This window comes from Capricornis sumatraensis, chromosome 2 (genome assembly GCF_032405125.1).
Source record: "Capricornis sumatraensis isolate serow.1 chromosome 2, serow.2, whole genome shotgun sequence".
In the NCBI taxonomy this organism is placed as follows: domain Eukaryota; kingdom Metazoa; phylum Chordata; class Mammalia; order Artiodactyla; family Bovidae; genus Capricornis; species Capricornis sumatraensis.
The window spans coordinates 136,233,113-136,254,048 of record NC_091070.1 but is presented as its reverse complement, the minus strand read 5'-3'; the positions used below and the strand labels follow the sequence as shown (position 1 = coordinate 136,254,048).

The 20,936-nt window shown below is 40.1% G+C and overlaps 1 protein-coding gene across 2 annotated transcripts in view; it reads right to left on the bottom strand.

Annotated features, from left to right (window-relative positions):
* Positions 1–12,397: 12,397 nt before the first annotated feature.
* LOC138074573 (mitochondrial adenyl nucleotide antiporter SLC25A24) overlaps positions 12,398–20,936 on the bottom strand; it is a 58,430-nt gene continuing 49,891 nt past the window's right edge. For both annotated transcript variants that reach the window (XM_068966749.1, XM_068966750.1), the window contains exons 9-10: positions 15,864–16,014; positions 12,398–14,398 (exon numbers count right to left, since the gene is read on the bottom strand). In XM_068966749.1, coding sequence (XP_068822850.1) covers positions 14,214–14,398; positions 15,864–16,014 — 336 coding nt within the window. In that variant the 3' untranslated portion in view covers positions 12,398–14,213. The remainder of the gene's footprint in view (positions 14,399–15,863; positions 16,015–20,936) is intronic.

Sequence of the window (20,936 nt, the reverse complement as noted above, 5' to 3'; positions counted from 1 at the left end):
AGGAGCACTTCCCCCCACAGCTGGGCACGGAGACCAGCAGGTGTCATTTCTGAGCACAGTCCTATCTCCACGCTTTTCACATTCTCCCTTTCATCAGCTTCCCGAAGTCTTTAGCCTCATAAAGGTCTAATGTCACCCTCAGTCTCTCCCTTCCTCTCCTCTCCTGCGCCCATGAGGACACACCCCTTGCCCTCCACTAAGTGAAAGGTGGGATGTGTGTGCTCCTCACTGTCCACTTCCACTTCTAGACCGTTCCCCACATAGGCATCTCTCGTGAGACCCCATCCCACCACAGGCTCTGCCATGACCACTTCTTCCCTTGGTAGTCAACACTTTTCTCTATTTCCTCGCCACGTGCTCTCGTTCATTAAAGACTTTAGGTAGCTGGGACACGAGAAATGGTCGGCTCCCCAGGCTGGTTCTCTGTCAGATTTATAACTCAAAATCTCTGTTTGACCCACCCTCCCTCAATTTATATACCAATCATTCCCACAACCTTGTTCTTCGCGTTCACCAGGACCTCCGGACCGTCAGCCCCCACACTGCTCTGTGCGTCCATCTCCTGCTTTCCCCCTACTCTGCTCTGACTCCGCGACCCTGACGTCCTCAACTCCCTCTCCAGCCTCCGCAATTCCTTTCTGGTCTGTGCGTTCACGGCACCTACTCAATTAACCAAGCTATCTGCTGTCTTGGTGCTTACATCAGGGACATCAATACCAGAGGAAATCAAGTGTGGGAGGACAGGGTTTTCTTATCTTCGTCCTCTCCTTGCCCAAGCGGGCTTCATGGAGGGAAAGCTCTCCGTCCCTCCTCAGGCCTCACCTTCCCTGGCATCCAACGCCGCCCATGTCTCAGATTTTCCTCCAGTCTCTCATCACCTGGACTGCTTCCTCCTCATCTCTCTGAACTCTTACTAGAGGCTTCAGTCTTCCGCCCTTGTCTTCTCCTCCTTATCTGTCCTCATTTCTGTAAATACCTGATCTGGCTTTAAATACCACCTGGATGCTGATAACTCCCGAAAGTCTAAGTCTGTGTCCCCTGAATTCCAGATATGCCTTCTTGAATTTTACCTTGGATATCTCATAGGAATCTCAAATGTCAAATGCTCCAAATCCAATTCTCCACCTTCCCACCCAGTCCACCTCTTGGTGTTAACGTACTCTTCCCATCTCAATAAAAGGCAACTCCACTGTCCTATGTTTCTTGGTCCAAAAACTTAGTCACCCTGTACTCAACAATTTCTTTTAAACCCCTGTCTTCTCTGTCAACAAATCCTGTCAGCCCTCTGTCCCGTTCTCCTCTGTGTAGGAGGCTGAAGAACATTACTCTTTATCCATAGGTCTCTCATCTCAATTAATAACGTCCTTTATACGCAGTGATCAGAAGGAAACCAGTCTGCAGTGGTTCTCAGACTTGACTGCGCTCTGGAATCATCGAGAACAGGGGAGGGGTGAGGCTTTAAAAAACACTGGTGCCTGTGTTTCACCTCCAGGGATTCTCATTTAATTGGTCTGGGGGGCATGGCCCTAGACTTTTAAATACCACTCCCTGGCCCTCCTACCCAGCCCAGTTTTAAGGGTTAAAGAGAGAGAGAGAGCGCGAGAGAGACCTGGTGAAAATCATTAGTACTAATCAAGTACTATTTAATTTAATTGTACTATTTTATTATTTAAATGTCAAGTAGATTTCAGAATCAGTGTCACATACTAAAAACAATATTCCCCAAGTAAAATAAATAATAATAATAATAAAAACTGGGAATCTATATCAATATGTTCTATTCTTCTTGAACAAGCCTTGTGGCAATCATTTATAATCTTTTCTTTCTCATTTTTTTGTAAGAATCTGTTTTATTAGTTCTAAACCCTGATCATTTGAGGAGAAAATTTAACCCCTGGCTAAAAATTGACCAGAATATCACCAGGTCTCAGCTCCAGATTCTTTCTGTGTTTCCTTTTCAAGCACCGACATTTTTTCAAATTTTGAGGGAAATGAGCTGAAAAACTCATCTCAATTTTAGGCAGGGTGAAAGACTAACAATTTAACAAGGCCAATTTTATTACCTTGATTTTCTTTTTCAATTCTCAAGCACTTTCCTCCAAAGCCATTAGGTTGTGCAGTGACCAGCTTGCAGTTTTTTAGTAAATTAACAAACAGGGGGAAAGCGATAACTGAGAATTTTAAAAATCATACAGAAAAACAGCTCAAAGAGTGGTAGGTGAGAGGAAGGAGGCAGGAAGAGGCAAAGGAGGTGGGGCCAGTACTTCTCAGTTCCTGTTATCAGTGGGATATGGGAAACAGGTGAGCAGCTGGTGGACGCTGTGAAGGGGGCCCATCATCACATCAGAACTGAGTATTTCTGCTCCCCATCCTAATCTCTGTTTATCTCTGGTCAAAATGTATGTTTGTTAGGGTCTGTGCAATAAAGTGTCTGCAGTCATATTTCCCCTAAGAAATTCCCTATGGATGTCAGAACTGTATATTGAACAAATGTTTATATTTATATAGTTGCATACCATTGAAATACAAATTTAGCATTAAAAAACCCCTGTTTACTAGAATTGAAGGATACTTTAGATTAATCCAATAATACAGATTGAATTGTCTAATGGTAATATTAAATCCTTCCCATGATGCTAATTATTCCAGAGATTTATCAGAGCAAGCTTGTCTTAATCTGAAACCTAAACTGTATTTCTTTTAAAATACATCAACCAAAGGGCAATTAAGGAAAACAGCTTCTTGTTTAAAAACAAACAAAACCACCCAAAGGAGAATGGGGCAAAACTCAAATCTGTGGTGCATTTTACTTGTTTGTTTTATTTTATTTTTATACTTATGTTAACTCCCTGTACTTCAGACTTGAATTATGAATACACTTCTTGAAATATTTTAAGCAAATGAAAAAATATTCATCACACTATGAAAACAAATGTTCCAAACTATCTTCTAAGGTCACAATTTTCATACTGGAACATTTAAATATAACTGTGTATGAGAAGTAATGCTGTTTTTTTTCCAATCACTTCTAATTTGACTTGCAAAACATGGAATTTTTCTATTTTTGAAAAATTGCCTAAAAAAAAAGTAAACAAGCCTTTCTCTTCGATGCTACACATAAATGAACTTCTTTGTCACCTTCTCTCCTGGAATGGTAACAAACCGAACCTACCTCCCCTCCTTTAAACAAGGCAATGATGGTTTGTGCAGGAAATTCAAATCTGGCCTGAAGCAGCTCAGTGATTTTCCAGTTGCAGGCAAAGGGAGAGAAAGCTGAGAGGCTCCAGGTATCTGCAGGTCTGCAGAGCTGGGAGAAGTCTGCCACCCGGTGGAGGATTGAGGACATTACACTTATTATTATACCATGGAATGGTATAATACTGTAATAGTTTGGTGCCGGGACTTTTGGGGCATCAAGAATGGCTTCCCTGGGGTCTTAGGTGGCAAAGAATCTGCCTGCAATGCAGGAGACCCGGGTAGGGAAGATCCCCTGGAGAAGGGAATGGCTACCCATTCCAGTATTTTTGCCCTGAAAATTCCATGAACAGAGGAGCCTGGCAGGCTACAGTCCATGGGGTCACAAAGAGTCGCACGCAACTGAGCAACTAACCCACACACAAACTGCTTCTACAGCGTCCTGGGTCATAGGTTCCATTGGACACATGGTGTACTATTAGGAGAATGCCAACAAGACGCAATATTCAAACCCAAGACACAAAATGTTCCTTCCTATAAATGACAGCTACACAGCAGTTCCCTCTACAAGCACATAAAGTAGTGCCTTTAGGTAAAGTACTGAGTGTTTTAAATATTTAACAAATCCCACCTAATTTCTACAGCGATTACTAATTGTGTGACTTTTCCTTGGGATCTGCTGTCTACCACGAAACCAGTCCCTGGGGCCAAAAAGGTTGGGAACCATTGCTCTCTAAGATGATTTTCAGACACCACCCCATCCTGCAGTCTCCTACCTCTCAACTTCTGATTGTATTTGCTTTCTCGGTCACATAGTCCTGTACTAAGTCCTGGGAATTCAGGTTAGTTTTAAAAGTGCAATTACGTGACTGCACAGTATTTTTCATTGCATGCCTAGTGTTCACTGTAAGTTCCTTTTTATTCAGTCTTCCTCATTTGTCCTGAAGTTTCTGTCTTTCAGGGTTCTTGCATTTTTGCCTCTATTTCCTAATGATGTTTTTCCTTAACCTCTTTGACTCATCAGGGATCAGGGGTTCTGTTGAGACCCCTTTCTCCTGCATAGAGTTTCTTTGCAGTGCCTTCCATGGTGATGCTCCAATCTGGAGTCCTTCTCTCTGTGTCTGTTGCCAGCCTCAGACTCCCTGACACTGCTTTCCCTGGTTGGATCCACTGTTGACAATATCCTGTTCTTTTTCGCCTGGAATATTTACTCCCTTACTTGGTTATATCCTAAGAAAGAATGTGTGGGAAGTAAACTTCCTTTCACTTTGGAAATTTATTGTTCTCCTCTTCAGTTTAGTAATCAGTTGTATTGCTTTAGATTCTCAATTATCATTTTCCTACTTTTTAGGGATACAGCTGCAAAGTCTGATGCATTTTGGTTCTGTTCCTTTGCAGATGGAGGTGTTTCCTTCTCCATTTTGGAACCTATTCAGATCTTTTCTCATTTTCCTTGGTGTTCTGAACTTTGCAATGGCAGGTCTAGATGTGTGTGTGTTTGTATGTGTGTATCGTGCTAGGTATTTGAACTGTGGTATTGGAGGAGACTCTTGAGAGTCCCTTGGACTGCAAGGAGATCCAACCAGTCCATTCTGAAGGAGATCAGCCCTGGGATTTCTTTGAAAGGAATGATGCTAAAGCTGAAACTCCAGTACTTTGGCCACCTCATGTGAAGAGTTGACTCATCGGAAAAGACTCTGATGCTGCAAGGGATTGGGGGCAGGAGGAGAAGGGGACGACAGAGGATGAGATGGCTGGATGGCATCACTGACTCAATGGACGTGAGTCTGAGTGAACTCTGGGAGTTGGTGATGGACAGGGAGGCCTGGCGTGCTGCGATTCATGGGGTCGCAAAGAGTCCGACACGACTGAGCGACTGAACTGAACTGATCGTGCTAGGCAGCAGCTACCAAAGAGGCTTCCAAAGGCAGAGGGAGGAAAAGAAATACCCTGGCTTCCCCCTTCCTCTGCCCTCCAGTCTCCTGCCAGTGCCCCCACTGGCCAGGTCGACCTGGGAGCAAGTAGTCATACCCAGGAATATAGAGCAAGGAAGGGGAAGGGCAAGGAATAAATCTGAAGGCAGAAAGGCCCAGGATCAGGACAATTAAGATGACAAAATGCCATACAGAACACAATCTCATTTTGTTTTTTATGGTTTTAAAGGTTATAAAAGTCAAACATAACTAGCTGTACAAATTCAAACAATAAGCCGGTCTACATTAAATAGTGAAAGTCTCATGCACAGCCCACCCAGGATACTCCCTGCCCCAGAGAATAACACTGTTTCAATAGAGATCCTTATCTGTGCCTTTCCAAGCTTTATAAACACGTGCACATATGATATGTACATAACACATGCTGTTTCTTTTACAACCCCTTTGCTCAGATCTGTTAGGCTGAGTAAGTTCTCAGGTTTTTTTGGTCTTCTTTAAGTAGATTAGAAATAATACAGCAATTTTACAGTTTTGATTCAATATCCCAATGAAATATTCTATATAAAATGTGTGTATATATAAAATATAATGTGTCTCCATTACTTGGCCTAAGATTTAACAGTATTGCTGAAGTATCCACAATGTCCCCTAAATCATAATCCCCTTCCACCCACCAACAAGCACTAATCTGAATGTTGCTTTTCTTAAAACTATAATTTTAAACTATATATTACCTTAAATACTCTACTGGTAACTCACTGTGCTGAGTTTTTTAAACATATATGAAAGGCGATATACTATAAATATTCTTATGCAACTTGCATTTTTTACTCAAAATTATGGCTTTTGTTAGATTCACACATATTGCTATGAAACTACAAAATATTATCAAGAAAAATTTTTTTTAATTTATAAATGGAGAGAGATACCTTTTTCATGGGTCAGAAAAATGTCACTTCTCCCCAGATTAATCTACAGATTTAATGTAATGCCAGTTAAATTTCCAACAGGCTTTACTGTACACATTGACAAGCTGATTCCAAAATTCATATGGAAATGCAAAGGACCTAGAGTATCCAAAACAACTTTGAAAAAGAAGGATGAAGTTGGATAATTTACAGTACTTGATTTCAAGACTTACGAAGCCACAGTAATGAAGACAGTGTGGCATTAAAACACACAAGCAGATGAACAAAACAGAACAGGGTCCAGCAATTGACCCACGTATCTATGGATAACCAACTTTCAACAAAGGCACAAAGATGACTCAGTAGATAAACAATAGTCGTTTCAACAAAGGGTACCAGAACCATCGAATATTCATACACAAAAGCTTGAACTTTGATTCACATCTTGCATCATACACAGAAATTAACTCAAAGCTGATCATAGACCTAACTTCAAAATCTTTAAATTACAAAACTTCTAGGAGAAAATGTTCTTAAAATTTTAAGAAAATCTTAAAATCTAAGAAATTTTTCTTGGATATAATATTATGATTCAAAAAGAACAATTGATAAATTGGACTACATCAAAACTAAAAACTGCTCTTCAAAGACATAACTAACAGGAGAGAGAGACAAGCACCAGATTGAGAGAATATTTTCAAAGTATATACATGATAAAGGACTTTCTATGCCAGGCTGAATTCCAAACCACAATTAAGTTTGCCTGGAGAAATATCAATAAGCTCAGATATGCAAATGACACCACTCTAATGGCAAAATGAAAAGGAACTAAAGAGCCTCTTGATGAAGGTGAAAAAAAAGAGTGAAAAAGCTGGCTTGAAACTCAACATTCAAAAAACAAAGATCATGACATCCGGTCCTATCATTTCTTGGCAAACAGAAGGGGAAAAGTGGACGTGGTGACAGATTTTATTTTCTTGGGTTCCAAAGTCACTGTGGATGGGGACTGCAGCCATGAAATTAAAAGATGCTCGCTGCTTGGAAGGAAAGCTATGACAAACCTAGACAGCATATTAAAAAGCAGAGATATCACCTTGCTGACAAAGATCCATAAGGTCAAAGATATGGTTTATCCTGTAGTCATGTATGGATGTGAGAATTGGTCCACAGAAAAGGCTGAACACCAAAGAATTGATGCTTTAGAATTGTAGTGCTGGAGAAGACTCTTTAGAGTCCCTTGGCCTGCAAGGAAATCAAACTAGTCAATTCTAAAGGAAATCAACCCAGAATATTTATCGAAAGGACTGCTGCTGAAACTGAAGCTCCAATACTTTGGGTACCAGATGTGAAGAACTAACTCATTGGAAAAGACCCTGATGCTGGGAAAGATTGAAGGCAAAAAGAGAAGGCAGTGGCAGAAGATAAGATGGTTGGATGGCATCACTGATTCAATGGACATGAGTTTGAGCAAACTCCGGGAAATGGTGAAGGACAGGAAAGCCTGGCATGCTGCAGTCCAAGGGGTCACAAAGAGTCAGACACTACTTTGCAACTGAACAACAACAATGAGCAATTATCATAGTGAAAATAAGGCTGTTGGTTCAAATCTCACCTTAAGCGCATGTCCATAGATCTGTACTGAACCAACCTCTCCAGGTCTTTCTTCCTGCCCCTCCTGACCAAGAGGAACTCCACTGCTGGGTGTTCTGAGAGGGGGAGGGAAATATCTCACCAGCAGTCATCATCTGATTATTAGTTAATTAAGCTGAAACTCCAGTACTTTGGCCACCTCATGCGAAGAGTTGACTCATTGGAAAAGACTTTGATGCTGGGAGGGATTGGGGGCAGGAGGAGAAGGGGACAACAGAGGATGAGATGGCTGGATGGCATCACTGACTTGATGGATGTGAGTCTGAGTGAACTCCGGGAGTTGGTGACGGACAGGGAGGCCTGGCATGCTGCAACTCATGGGGTCACAAAGAGTCGGATATGACTGAGCGACTGAACTGAACTGAACTGTGCCATAAAAAAATAGAAAGAATTTTGCTGAATTGATGTATGTCTCATGATGTTGTCAATCTTTGTGCTGGTAGAAATAGGAGCATTTCCCATAATCTGGTCAGAATTCCCTAAAACAATAGCTGTACATTTTTACCAGTCAAAGAAGACAAATACACAAAAGAGCCAAACTTTCAAACTATAGCAAAATTCTTCAATTGTTTACTTTCTCCTTGCCTTGATATAGTTTTATTATCTTATGGATGATTTTCTCATATTTGTCCAGGAGGGACATCTTTATAAAGAGTAAAGAGGGAGAAAACAAAATCAGAGGAGGAACAAATCACAAGTGGATGGACTTTAAAGCCCAGCACAGCCTCCTTGTTTTCTTGCAGATCCTTCTACTGTAAGAGCCTCGAGCCCCTGAGTCATTATTATCACCTGTAAGTCTACACATGCCTTATCACCCATGTCTTCTGAAGGCTTACACTCATATTCCCTAAATCATCCAGAAACAAAACAGATTTAGAAACAGTTCTAACTCTGAAGAATTTTATCATCCTTTTCCACATTACAATTAATTTTACCCTCTACATTCCATCACCTCCTAAGCCCTTGAAAAGTATCAACTCTGAATTATACTATTGACTTTTCATTTAGGACACTGTTTACTGAACCACCTGGCCATGAAGTTGCATTGCCACTTACCGGTAACATTCTGGGGATTTAGAGATTCAGTAGGCAAAGGATGTATTGTTTCAAGTGAGCAGAGCCCACCACTCTGTGGCACAATGACACTCATTCCTGAGACACAGAGTACAAGGGGTAGGAGGCAGTTAGAGAGCCTATGGTAAAATAACCGAGAGATTAATATATATTCATTTTCCCCTGTATGTTCCCCTTCATCTCATTTCAGACAGGAATTCAGGCTTTAGTATCACCTCCCCTCAGTGATTTTTAAAAATGGGAAACAGAAGTCACTTTCAATCAGAGGCTCTTCTGTCTTGCAAGTTACCTGCAGATAAGATGCCAGGAGTCCCAGGGGATGAGCAGATAGGTGCCTTTAAGAGCAAAGAGACAAAGGGTCAAACCTAGGGACTTAGAAGGAAATAAAGGTTGGTGGATCCCAAGGTAATGAGAGAATCACATTCAACTCCTCAGCATTGCAGAATGCACAGGCCAGGCCCCAGGCTCAGATGTCCCATGTCTTACCAACTACTACCATGCCAAGCCCAGCACAGCCTCTGGATCCAAGAGACCATGCAGGCTGCAACAGAGGGCCCCTTAGCAGCAACTGGTGGGGCCAACTAGAGGGCCAAGATCCCAGGTCACTGGCACAACACTGAGTAGTACAGAGCTTCCAGCTGGATTTAAGCTAATTTAAATAGGCTTCAGAAATGTCACGTTGTTGTTTTTTTTTTTTTCACATGTCAGTTGCCACCCCAAGATTCACAAAGGGACTCCCTGTGGAGGCTGAGTGATGCATATTTGCGGCTGACACTGATCACAGGTGCTGGGATTGAAGCCAATTCATCCTAAACTCATGGTTGTGACTGCACTGTGTGGAATGGTGTGTAAAGAGATGAGTGTAAACGCTTCAAAAACACACCTGATTAGCAAACACCAAGCATTTGCGATAAGTTTCAGTTTGAAAGAGTACTTTAGAATACTTTAGAATCCCTGGCCCTCTTTTAAGAGTAACAAAATACCAATCATGTCTTTGGTTGCTATTATCTTGACTTCAAGAAAGTAATTCAAAGCAGGACAATATCAACTAACAAAAAATAAAAGGATTGCTTGCAATATTGTACAGCTTGTACAAATTATAAGCAGATCCTGGGCAGATACAAGGTGGTCAGAGAAGGGAGTGAGCACAACATAGCCGTGTGTGTTTGCTAAGTGCTAAGATTCAAGTTCTCTAACTCTTAGAAAACCCTCTAGAAAGATTTTAGGGTCTCTAATTTCTCTTTTTAAAAAATCAAAATCCTCCCTGGAGAGGTAAGGCAGGGAGTAGCCAACAGACCCACCACCTGGGGAAGGGGTCACTAGGCTGGGACAGCAGTTGCAGGGAAAATCATTCTGTGTGTGATGGACACGATGGTTACAAGAGTGCAGGTGTTTTCCAATGATGCTTCCAATAATGAGACTCCTACCCCTAGAGGAGAGACATCTGAAACGTGGTTATGAAGCATCACCACGGAACTGCGGTCATTGCAGTACTGGAAATGCTAAGTCGACTGGCCTCCCTCCAGCCCTCTGTGGCTCCACCACTTACTACTCGCCCTTCTGCTCCCCTCACTCCAGCTACTCTGGCCTCCTGGATGTTCTCCTCCAACCTGGGCCTTTTCCTGCGTTCGCTCTGCCTGGAATGCCCTTCCTGGACAGACATCAGTGTGGCCCATTCCCGCGCCCCCTTCAGCCCTTTACTCAAACAGCACCTCCTCAGCAAGCTCTTCTCTACCTAAAATCACCACCTCAGCCTCAGCCCTGCCTTCTGCACTTACCACCATCTGACATATGACGTGTTTTGTTTACTTTGTTGTCTGTCTCCACTGGATAATCTCCATTAGGCAAGGCATAAAGTCCTGTTTAGTGCTGTGACCTCAGTCCCAAAAAGTGTCTGGCATACAGTAGGCAGTTAGCAAACACTCCTCGAAAGCATCAAAGAGCAAGTGAATGTTGATGGAATAAATGCCAAGGGGCCCAGGCCTGGAGCACTTCCGCTTTCACAGCAAACAGTGCTGCAGTGGCTGTGGCCGGGCATCCGAATATAGGGCTGTGGAGCCCAGTGACAACGAGAGAACGGGCAAATTAGCAGACAAACAAACTAAACAAGCAAAAAAAAAAAAAAACATACACAGAAAGTTGTGAATAGGTGTCTTCAGTTGTGGTCAGAGGGCAGCAGCAGGTTCAGACCTAGGCAGCTTGGACCTCAGCACAGCTCTGTCCTGCAGGGAAGCAGGAGGGCAGACAGCTCTGGGCAGGGTGTGCTGTCCCAGACAACGGTCTAAACAAGTTCAGCCTGCTCTGTGCGTCTCTCAAGTGGGGCATGTGGCAAAGGAGGTGAAGGGGGGTTGTCGGTCACTCCCCTCTACACCTAATTATTCCTTGGTGCTCTTCACAAAACAGAGAAATTCCATGAGAGCAAAAGAACCAGGAATATTCTTATTTGGGGATAGGGAAACCATGCCACGATTTTACACAAGGGACCTGATGTAAAGCTCAAAGTACAAAATAGTCAAAATACAATGTCTGTTCCTGTGAAACTTACCCTCTGGATGGGGATACAAGACAGACAGGTAAGAAAAAAACTGGCGGCATTTTTCTAAGAAAGGGTCCCTGAGAGTCAAAGAGGGCTAAGGGGTTTTTCCGAGAGGCTGGGGAGCATTCAGGTTGGAATACAGAATTTCTTTGCAGTCTTATGTTTTATCTTTTTAAGCAAAATTTATAAATCTGAATTAAATAATTGCTTAATTACTTACCAGTAAACTTACTTGGGGGCTTCCCTGGTGGTTCAGACAGTAAAGAAGCTGCCTGCAATGCAGGGGACCTGGGTTCGATCCCTGGGTCGGGAAGATCCCCTGGAGAAGGGGATGGCTACCCACTCCAGTATTCTTGCCTGGAGAACTCCGTGGACAGAGGAGCCTGGTTGGGTACATTCCATGGGGTTGCAAAGAGTTGGACACAACCGAGTGACTAACACACACACAAATATACCTAGTTTTGTTTCCCACAACTTCAAGACAAACTGATACTCCACCAAATGTACCAAGAAGACTGTGACTTCAGATTCTCCTTGGCATTGTGATCCCCAGGTAGGTAAGTATTAGCTGTTTAGTTGTACCAGACTCTTTGTGACCCCATGGACTGCAGCCCGCCAGGCTCCTCTGTCCATGGAATTCTCCAGGCAAGAATACTGGAGTGGGTAGCCATTCACTTTTCTAGGGAGCTTTCCAACCTAGCAATCAAACCCAGGTCTCCTGCATTGCAGGCAGATTCTTTTACCATCTGAGCCACCAGGGAAGCCTGTGACCCCCAAGGGTATCACCCTTATTGGTAAATGTGGAATTTGGACATCACAAAAAACATCATCTTATACCAAAATGTATGACAGATTTAACAATTGTTGCAGCTGTTCAGAAAAGGGCAAAATATTTGGAAAGACTATAATAAGTCTTACCCAATAATACTATAAACATTATTCAAACTGCTGCCAGTGATATAAACTATATAACAGCCATTTTTTTGTCTCAGTTACACTATTTTTTTTTAATGAGGAAACAAGACATTTCAAAAACAAACAAATATGTATTTTTAATTATAAATGTAAAGCAAATATGCAGTAATGCCAGAAATAAACTATTCTTGACTCTGGGCTCTTTTCAAAAAATACAAGATTTTTTCAAAAGATACAAGATACACAGATAAATCACATTCATACCTTACAAATGTTAAATAGAAAACAATTTAAATTCATAATGAACAATGAATTTTTTCAGTAGCCTGAAATTTTACTCATCCTATAATTTTATGAGTGAAAAAAGAGCTAATCTAGTACCTTAATATTATCATTTATGCATTACTCAAAAGTACAAACACCCTGAAGACAGAGTTTCACACTTATTATATGTATTATAAAAACATTGAGATATTTATCAGGCATAACAAATATAATGAAAACTATATGTTAGGATACGTTACACAAACACAAGTTCAACATTTCTCTTTGGTTTAGAAAACATGAGAGGTAGGTTCAAATAAAGTAAATGCCTACTATGTCACCAGATTTTCATTAAAATGTTGACAATTTATGACAGAAATTGCTAGAAATCAAACTTGAGTTTAAGAATTACACTGAAAAGTGATAAGAATAATTTCAACTACTAAATAGTTGTCTAAGTCCTAATCACACAAATCAGAAAAGACAGTTGATTATAAAAATGGCTTCAGTAAAATAAAATCATGCTCTCGCTCCATTTTAAGTTTTCTAAATCAAAACATGTTCCTAAAACTGGGGGCGAGAGAAAATATGAATGTACTTGTTTATAAACCAGGCCTTTCATTTCATTATAGGCCCCAAATATGCAGAATTAATATATACTATTTTTAATACATACTATTCTGCTAGGTTTGCACTGCCCAAGTTGAGAATTGCAGGGTCAAATAAATGGTGAGAGGGTAAAGAGAATGCCATTCACCCATGATCAACCTATTTCATGTAATTAAGAAATTTCAGATAACCAGGAATGGCCTCCAGAAGCCTTCTTGGTGAAAACAGGAGTTTGATTCAAGTAGGAGACAAAGGACAAACAGAAGAGAGGTGCTCTTTAGAGACTGATATAAGTAAAGGAGTTTTGTTTCCTGATGCTTTTCAAAACAATGATAATAAACAATCTCTCAAATAAGTTGCCTTGTGTGGGCAATTTACCAGTGATATGCTAACAATCAGTGTGTTGTCCTGAAAACCAAACAATAGTACAAGCAAAATGGAGAAGTGGTCACTGAAATAAATATTATTTTGTCACTCCTCCTTACACAAAAATTATATGAGTGGACTAGGGTATTCACATGCCTTGAAATTCTGCCATTTAACGTTCATTCTTATTCTGCTTAAAGAAAGAATATAAATTCTATACCTATTTGGCTGCTGTAAGGTATGTTTTCATGCAATGATTCTCCATTAATGATCCTACAAGGAAATTTTAAGAAATTCAAAGTATATGAACAATTTAAGTTTCCAAGTTTTCTGATCATTTTGTTTTTACGAAAATGATACTTAAGTATAAAGGAACTGGCATAAACTTGAACCAACCAAAATAAAGATGAAAGATTTAAAATTCTAGCACACAAATTTAGTTCAAGCAAGTACATTTCTTCAGATTTAGGATTCTGGGCAGAGATTGTAGAAAGAACTAATAAGAAAAGATAAACTATAATTTTGTGGCCTTCTCAAGATTGTATGAGCTTATCAAAACTATGATTTTTTTATATATTTCTGAATATATAAAATTGAGTTCAAATGTCTGAAATTATCATTAATATGCTCTTCCTTTTAGTGAAAAAAATAAATAAATAAAGCTTCTTTTTGCCATAGATTTGTTTCAATTCTAGGAGAAAATGTCACTCTGGAGACAGTAGAAAGTTTCAGTAATCATGCTAAAGCAAAAAATTCAACATGTCATTTCTGAGTTATTCCTAGAGTTTGTTTCATATTTTCATAAACCACATAACTGATGCCTACAGCAGGGAGCACCTTCATAAAGTTTGGGGTGATGCCTCTGTAAAGTCCTGGTAGTCCTTCTTTAGAAATTATTCGTCGAAAGAGCCCAACCATGTTCAGCTGTGGGCTTCTTTCTATCATGGCTAGAAAATTTAAAAAAAAGAAAAGAAATCAGGCTAATTTAATATTCACACATTATATTATGACTATATGCAATTATGATTCAGAATGATACTCTAGAATACAATAAACAGATAAAATTTATTCCAAGGGTCCTCAAAAAGTGTCCCTTTATATAATTCTCCCTGGATAGCACCTAAGAGTGAGTGCTCTGGTAAGAATAACAATGGTACTATCACTTTGTGTTAGATGTTGGGTTAATTGCTTGATATACCAATCCTCCAAGGTAAGAGTTATTATATCCATTTAGTAAGTAAGGAATCTTAGAAAGATAGAGAAACTTGTCTCAACACACTTAGCCAGCAAGTAGGAGAGCTGACAGCTGATGGTCTTTCTCCTCTGTAAATGGGGAATGAAAACTGTACAGTGTTGTAAGAATCAGTAACAACTATGTAAATCAGCTGGCATTTGTCAAATTCTCAGTAAATGGAGGCTAGAGTTTTTATTACTATAGGACCTAACACTTTTGAACTGTGATTCCTCCCCACTGTGACACTGTCTCCTTGGCTTTGATTACACCATGCCTTCTGGATCTCCTGTCATCTCACTAATTGTTCTCTTTGTTCACAATTTGCTGACTAGAATTCGCCTGCTAATCCAGGAGATGAAAGAGATGCAGGTTTGATCCTGGGTTGGGAAGAATCCCCCTGGAGAAGGAAATGGCAACTCACTCCAGTATTCTTGCCTAGAGAATCCCATGGACAGAGGAGTCTGGTGTCCGTCCATGGTGTCACAAAGAATCAGATACGACCAAGCACACATGCATGAATGCATTGCATTGCTATATTAAATAGCATGAATTCTGTGCCTCTCTTTTCATCTCATCCCTGGCCTATCTCATCCACTATCATTTCTTTAAACAGTACGCCCTGAACATCCACACCTCTATCCACAACCTCTCTTCCAAGTACCAACCACACATCCCCCAACCAAGCAGTCAATCATTAATTAACCAGCATTTCCAATGCAGATGATTTGTAAATACAATGTAAAGAGTGGACTGCATGGCACATTCCCATTCTACTTTTTGGAACTTTCTGGAGTTTGGGAGTTTTTCCCCTGAGTATTTTCAATCCACGGTAGGTTGAATCCTCAGATGCAGAGCCCACGAATGGGGACAGCCAACTGTACTCTTAAAACATGCATTCTCAACATAAGCATGAAAATCTTACTCTATTTGTGAAGAAACCACAGACACACATTCAGTATATGCATAGTGTATCTGTGCTATTAAGATTTCATGAAGAAGAACTGATTTAGAAAAGAATTTCTAAAAAGCTTCCCTAGGGAGGCAATAACGTAAAAAAATGGTTAAGAAATATTATCTTAAAACCACACTCTGCTGTCTTAGTGGAACTTGAGAGTTCCAGAAGCACGTTATTGATGCTATACTTTTAAAGCAGTGTCCTGCTTTCATTCAAAACTCACCTTGAGCCTGCATGCGTGTTCTCACTAAAGCCAAGGGGTAGCTGGCCAGCTGACCACAGGTACTGGATAACGCACCACAACCCAGCAACACCATGACTCCAGGGTTCACAGAGTCTTTGGCAAAATTATCTAGCCAATGAGACTTTAGGAGCTGCCAGAGAAACAGAAAAGAAAAATAATAAACAGCTACTTACAACTGCTTGCACTCAACAGGGACATTCCCACAGCAGCTCTCATCCTGGTAGAATCAACAGGCTACACTTCTGCAACGCTGGGCAACCCGTTCCCAGGAGCAGCAGCTACTGCAGAGGCAGCAGCTCTATAGAGAAGCAAGGAAGCCACCAGGGATTCAAAACACCAACAACTTGCACTGGGTGCGCCCTTCCTTCTGAGTAAATGTGAGGATCAATCACATACCAATGTAGGATCTAAACAATATTTCCTACAGTATCAATGAAAATAACATAATACTATGAAGTACATCTGATTTTTACTTTACATATATTTCATTCAGTTCTTCTACAAAAGCTCTACAAAAGGTGGAGCTATTCTTTTGATTTTAGAAATGAGACTCAGTGGAGTGTTTTTTAAACAAGGGTGTAGAATCAAGTGTACTGATCCCCAGGCCACGCTTTTTCCCTGTTATCCTGGCCCCCTGTATTTCCATGAGCAGGCCATAATTGAGAGAAACTATATAAAATATATATGCTAATTTACTTTTTAAATAAAAATATCTTAATTTTTAAAATATATGCTAATATATGGGAGAAATCATACACTACTTAAAATATTTTAATGAAAAATTTATTTGCATACTTGGACCTCACAATTATATAACACAAAGAGCTTTATATATTTGGGAGCAAAAATTACATTTAAGTGTTTATTTAATATTCACTTAGTACTATAATATATGACAATAAATAGAGTCATGAAGGCTAAAGATAATCATGTCTGAACTGCAGAAATAAAAGAAGTGATTGACTAGAAACTAATCAACTGTTTACACTGTGAAGACTAGAACAGGAGGAAAACATACTCTTGGAACAATTAAAGTTCTATAAAATATATATGATCTTGCAGTCCTCTCTGTTTATTCCATAATCCATTTTCTTCTCATGCTAAGGGCCATTATCATTACCTATCTCTCAGGTCATGCTATATTTTTAAACTTTTTTACTTATTTATTTTTATTTCTTTCTGTCTGTCTCTCCTTCTTCATCAGCTCTGTACCCCTCAAAATTTTATCTCCTTATGAAGATTCTCTGGCAACATCAGGGTCATAACAGGGTCCTGATTCAATAGGACTAGTATCTTTATAAAAAGAAAACACCAGAAAATTCACTCACTCACTCTCCCTCTGGGAACATGGCAAGAAGACAGCAGTCTGCAAGCCAGTTAGACAGCCTCCCCACAAACCAAATCAGCCAGAACCTTGATCTTAGATTTCTAGCCTCCAGAACTGTGAAAAAGTAATTTCTGTTGTTTAACCCACCCAGTCTCCGGGGTTTTTTTGTTTTGTTTTTTGGTTTTTCTGTGGTTTTTTTTTTTTTTTTTTTTTTTTGGCCATCCCATACAGCTTGTGAGATCTTAGTTCCCCAGTCAGGGATTGAACCTGAGGCCCTGGGCAGTGAGAGTGCAGAGTCCCAACCACTGGACCACCTCAGAATTCTTGGTATCTAGTATTTTGTTATGGCAGTCCAAACAAACTAGCACACTACCCAAAGCAATCTACATATTCAATGCAATCACTATTCAAATTTCAATCATACTGTTTGAAGAAATAAAAAAGAAAAATTCTAAAACCCAAATGGAATCTCAAGGGTCCCCAGCTAGCCAAAATAACCTTGAAAAAGAACAAAGTTGGAGGCCTCACACTTCCTGATTTCAATATATACTATAAAGCAACAGTAATCAAAATAGTGCCATGCTGGCATAAAGATGAATACATAGATCAATAGAACTCAGAAATAACTTCTCTTCTCAAATGGGAAAACTGGATATCCACAAGCAGAAAAATAAAGTTGGACCCTTCTCTTACAATATACACAAAAAACTAACTCAAAATAAATTAAGGGTCTAAACATAAGACATAATAGTATACAATTCCTAGGAGAAAACTCAGGATAATTAAAGCTTTAGGACACTGGATTTGGCAACAATTTCTTGGATATGATACTAAAAGCACAGGCAGCAAAAGCAAAAATAGAAAAATGGATTTCATCAACTTAAAAACTTCTGCACAGCAAAGGAAATGAGAGAGAAAAAAAGGCAACCTACAGAATGGGAGAATATATTTGCAAACCATATATCTGATAAGTAGTTAATATCCAAAATATATAAAGAACTTCTAAAACTAAACAACAACGTTAAAAACCTAATTAAAAACTGGGCAAAAGACTTGAATAGACATTTCTCCAAAAAAATAAATAGATGGAAAACAAGCATATTAAAAGATCCTCAACATCACTCATCATCAGAGAAATGCAGGTCAAAAGCACAATGAGATATTGTTTCACAACTGTTGGGACGGATACTATCAAAAAACCAGAAACTAACAAATATTAGTGAGGATGTAGAAAAGTATACTGTTAATGGGAATGAAAAAGGGTACAGTGGCCACAGGACTGGAAAAGGTCAGTTTTCATTCCAATACCAAAGAATGGCAATGCCAAAGAATGTTCAAACTACTGCACAATTGCACTCATCTCACATGCTAGCAAAGTAATGCTCAAAATTCTCCAAGCTAGTCTTCAACAGTACATGAACCAAGAAAATCCCAATGTACAAGCTGGATTTAGAAAAGGCAGAGGAACCAGAGATCAAATTGCCAACATCCATTGGATCATCAGAAAAGCAAGATAATTCCAGAAAAACATCTATTGACCTTTGACCGTGTGAATCACAACAAACTGTGGAAAATTCTTCAAGAGATGGGAATATCAGACTACCTTAACTGCTTCCTGAGAAATCTATATGCAGGTCAAGAAGCAACAGTTAGAACTGGACATGGAACAATGGACTGGTTCCAAATTGGGAAAGGAGTACACCAAGGCTATATATTGTCAACCTGCTTATTTAACTTATATGCAGAGTGCATCATGTGAACTGCTGGGTTGGATGAAGCACAAGCTGGAATCAAGATTGCTGGGAGGAGTAGCAATAACCTCAGATATGCAGATGACACCACCCTCATGGCTGAAAGCGAAGAGGAACTAAAGAGCCTCTCGATGAAGGTGAAAGAGGAGAGTGAAAAAGCTGGCTTAAAACTCAACATTCTAAAAACTAAGATCATGGTATCTGGTCCCATCACTTCATGGCAAATAGATGGGGAAACAGTGGAAGCAGTGACAGACTTTATTTTCTTGGGCTCCAAAATCACTGAAGATGGTGAGTGTAGCCATGAAATTAAAAGATGCTTGCTCCTTGGAAGAAAAGCTTTGACCAACCTAGACAGCATATTGAAAAGGAGAGATATTACTTTGCTGAAAAAGGTCCATCTAGTCAACGCTATGGTTTTTCCAGTAGTCATGTATGGATGTGAGAGTCGGACCACTAAGAAAGCTGAGCGTGAAAGAATTGGTGCTTTTGAATTGTGGTATTTTGAACTCTTGAGAGTCCCTTGGAGTGCAAGGAGATCCAACCAGTCAATTTAAGGAAATCAGTCCTAAATATTCATTGGAAGGACTGATGCTGAAGCTGAAACTCCAATACTTTGGCCACCTGATGCGAATAACTGACTCATTGGAAAAGACCCATATTCTGGGAAAGACTGAAGGCAGGAGAAGGGGATAACAAAGGATGAGATTGTTGGGTGGCATCACTGACTCTATGGAAATGAGTTTGGGCAAGCTCCAGGAGTTGCTGATGGACAGGGAAGCCTGGTGTGCTGCAGTTCATGGGGTCCCAAAGAGTCAGACAAGACTGAGTGACTGAACTGACAAAAAGCTTAACATGGAATTACTACATGACCCAGCAATTCTACTGGTAGGTATACACCCAAACGAACTGAAATCGGGGACTTGAAGAAATATTTGTATCCCTTCTTCTCAAAAGGGGAAATTATCCTTGAAATTAATTCAACCCCTCAACAATGGGTGGCATTCCAAGTTCCTCAACCTTGTCAGCAGTTTTTGCCTTTAAAACAAGCTCAGAAGGTAACAAAAACTTGAAACTCAAAGAAGTCTCTGAGAGACTTGGCAAAATCCACAACCCACATTGGGCAGATTCATCTGAGTCCCCCAATTCAAATTCAAATAGACCATGGTAAGTCTGTTCCTAACATCAAACAATGTCCTTTAAGTCCTGAGGCCTTAGCAAGAATTCAACCAATCGTACATGAATATAAGACACAAGACCTCATAGTTCCCTGCACTAGTCTCTGTAATATACCCATTCTCCCTATTAAGAAATCCCACAAAGAATGGAGATTTGCCCAAGATTTGAGAGCTATTCATAACACTGTCATTAATTGCTATCCAGTTGCCCTTGACTTTCATGCTCGTTTAATGGCAATTCCTACAGAGAGTAGTTTTTCATCATAATTGATCTCTGTAGCACCTTTTTCAGCATCTCCGTGGATTGTGAAAGTCAAATGTTATGTGCTTTCATGTGGGAAGGACAATACACCTGGACATGTTAGAAGTCTAGACTGAAAGCCCTACTTTTTACAGATAATAAAAGCAGATTTAGCATCTGTCATTTTTCCATAAGTGCCCACTCTTTGCAATATGTTGATGACCTTCTCTTCTTCTCTTCCAAGGAAGCAAGTGAGCAAGTCAGCATCATCTCCTCAAGCTGGTTAGCAACTGAAGGTCATGAAGGTCTCCAAAGAGAAATTACAACTTGTTCAAACACAGGTCAAATACCTAGGACACCCAACCTCAGATTAAGGACTCCTTTTAGACCCTACTAGGATTTAAAGTGTGTTAAATTTCCCACAGCCACAGACCAAAAGACAACTTTAAAACATCTGCAGCGGGCGGTCCTAAGATGGCGGAGGAATAGGATAGGGAGACCACTCTCCTCCACAAATTCATTGAAAGACCATTTGAACACTGAGCAAATTCCACA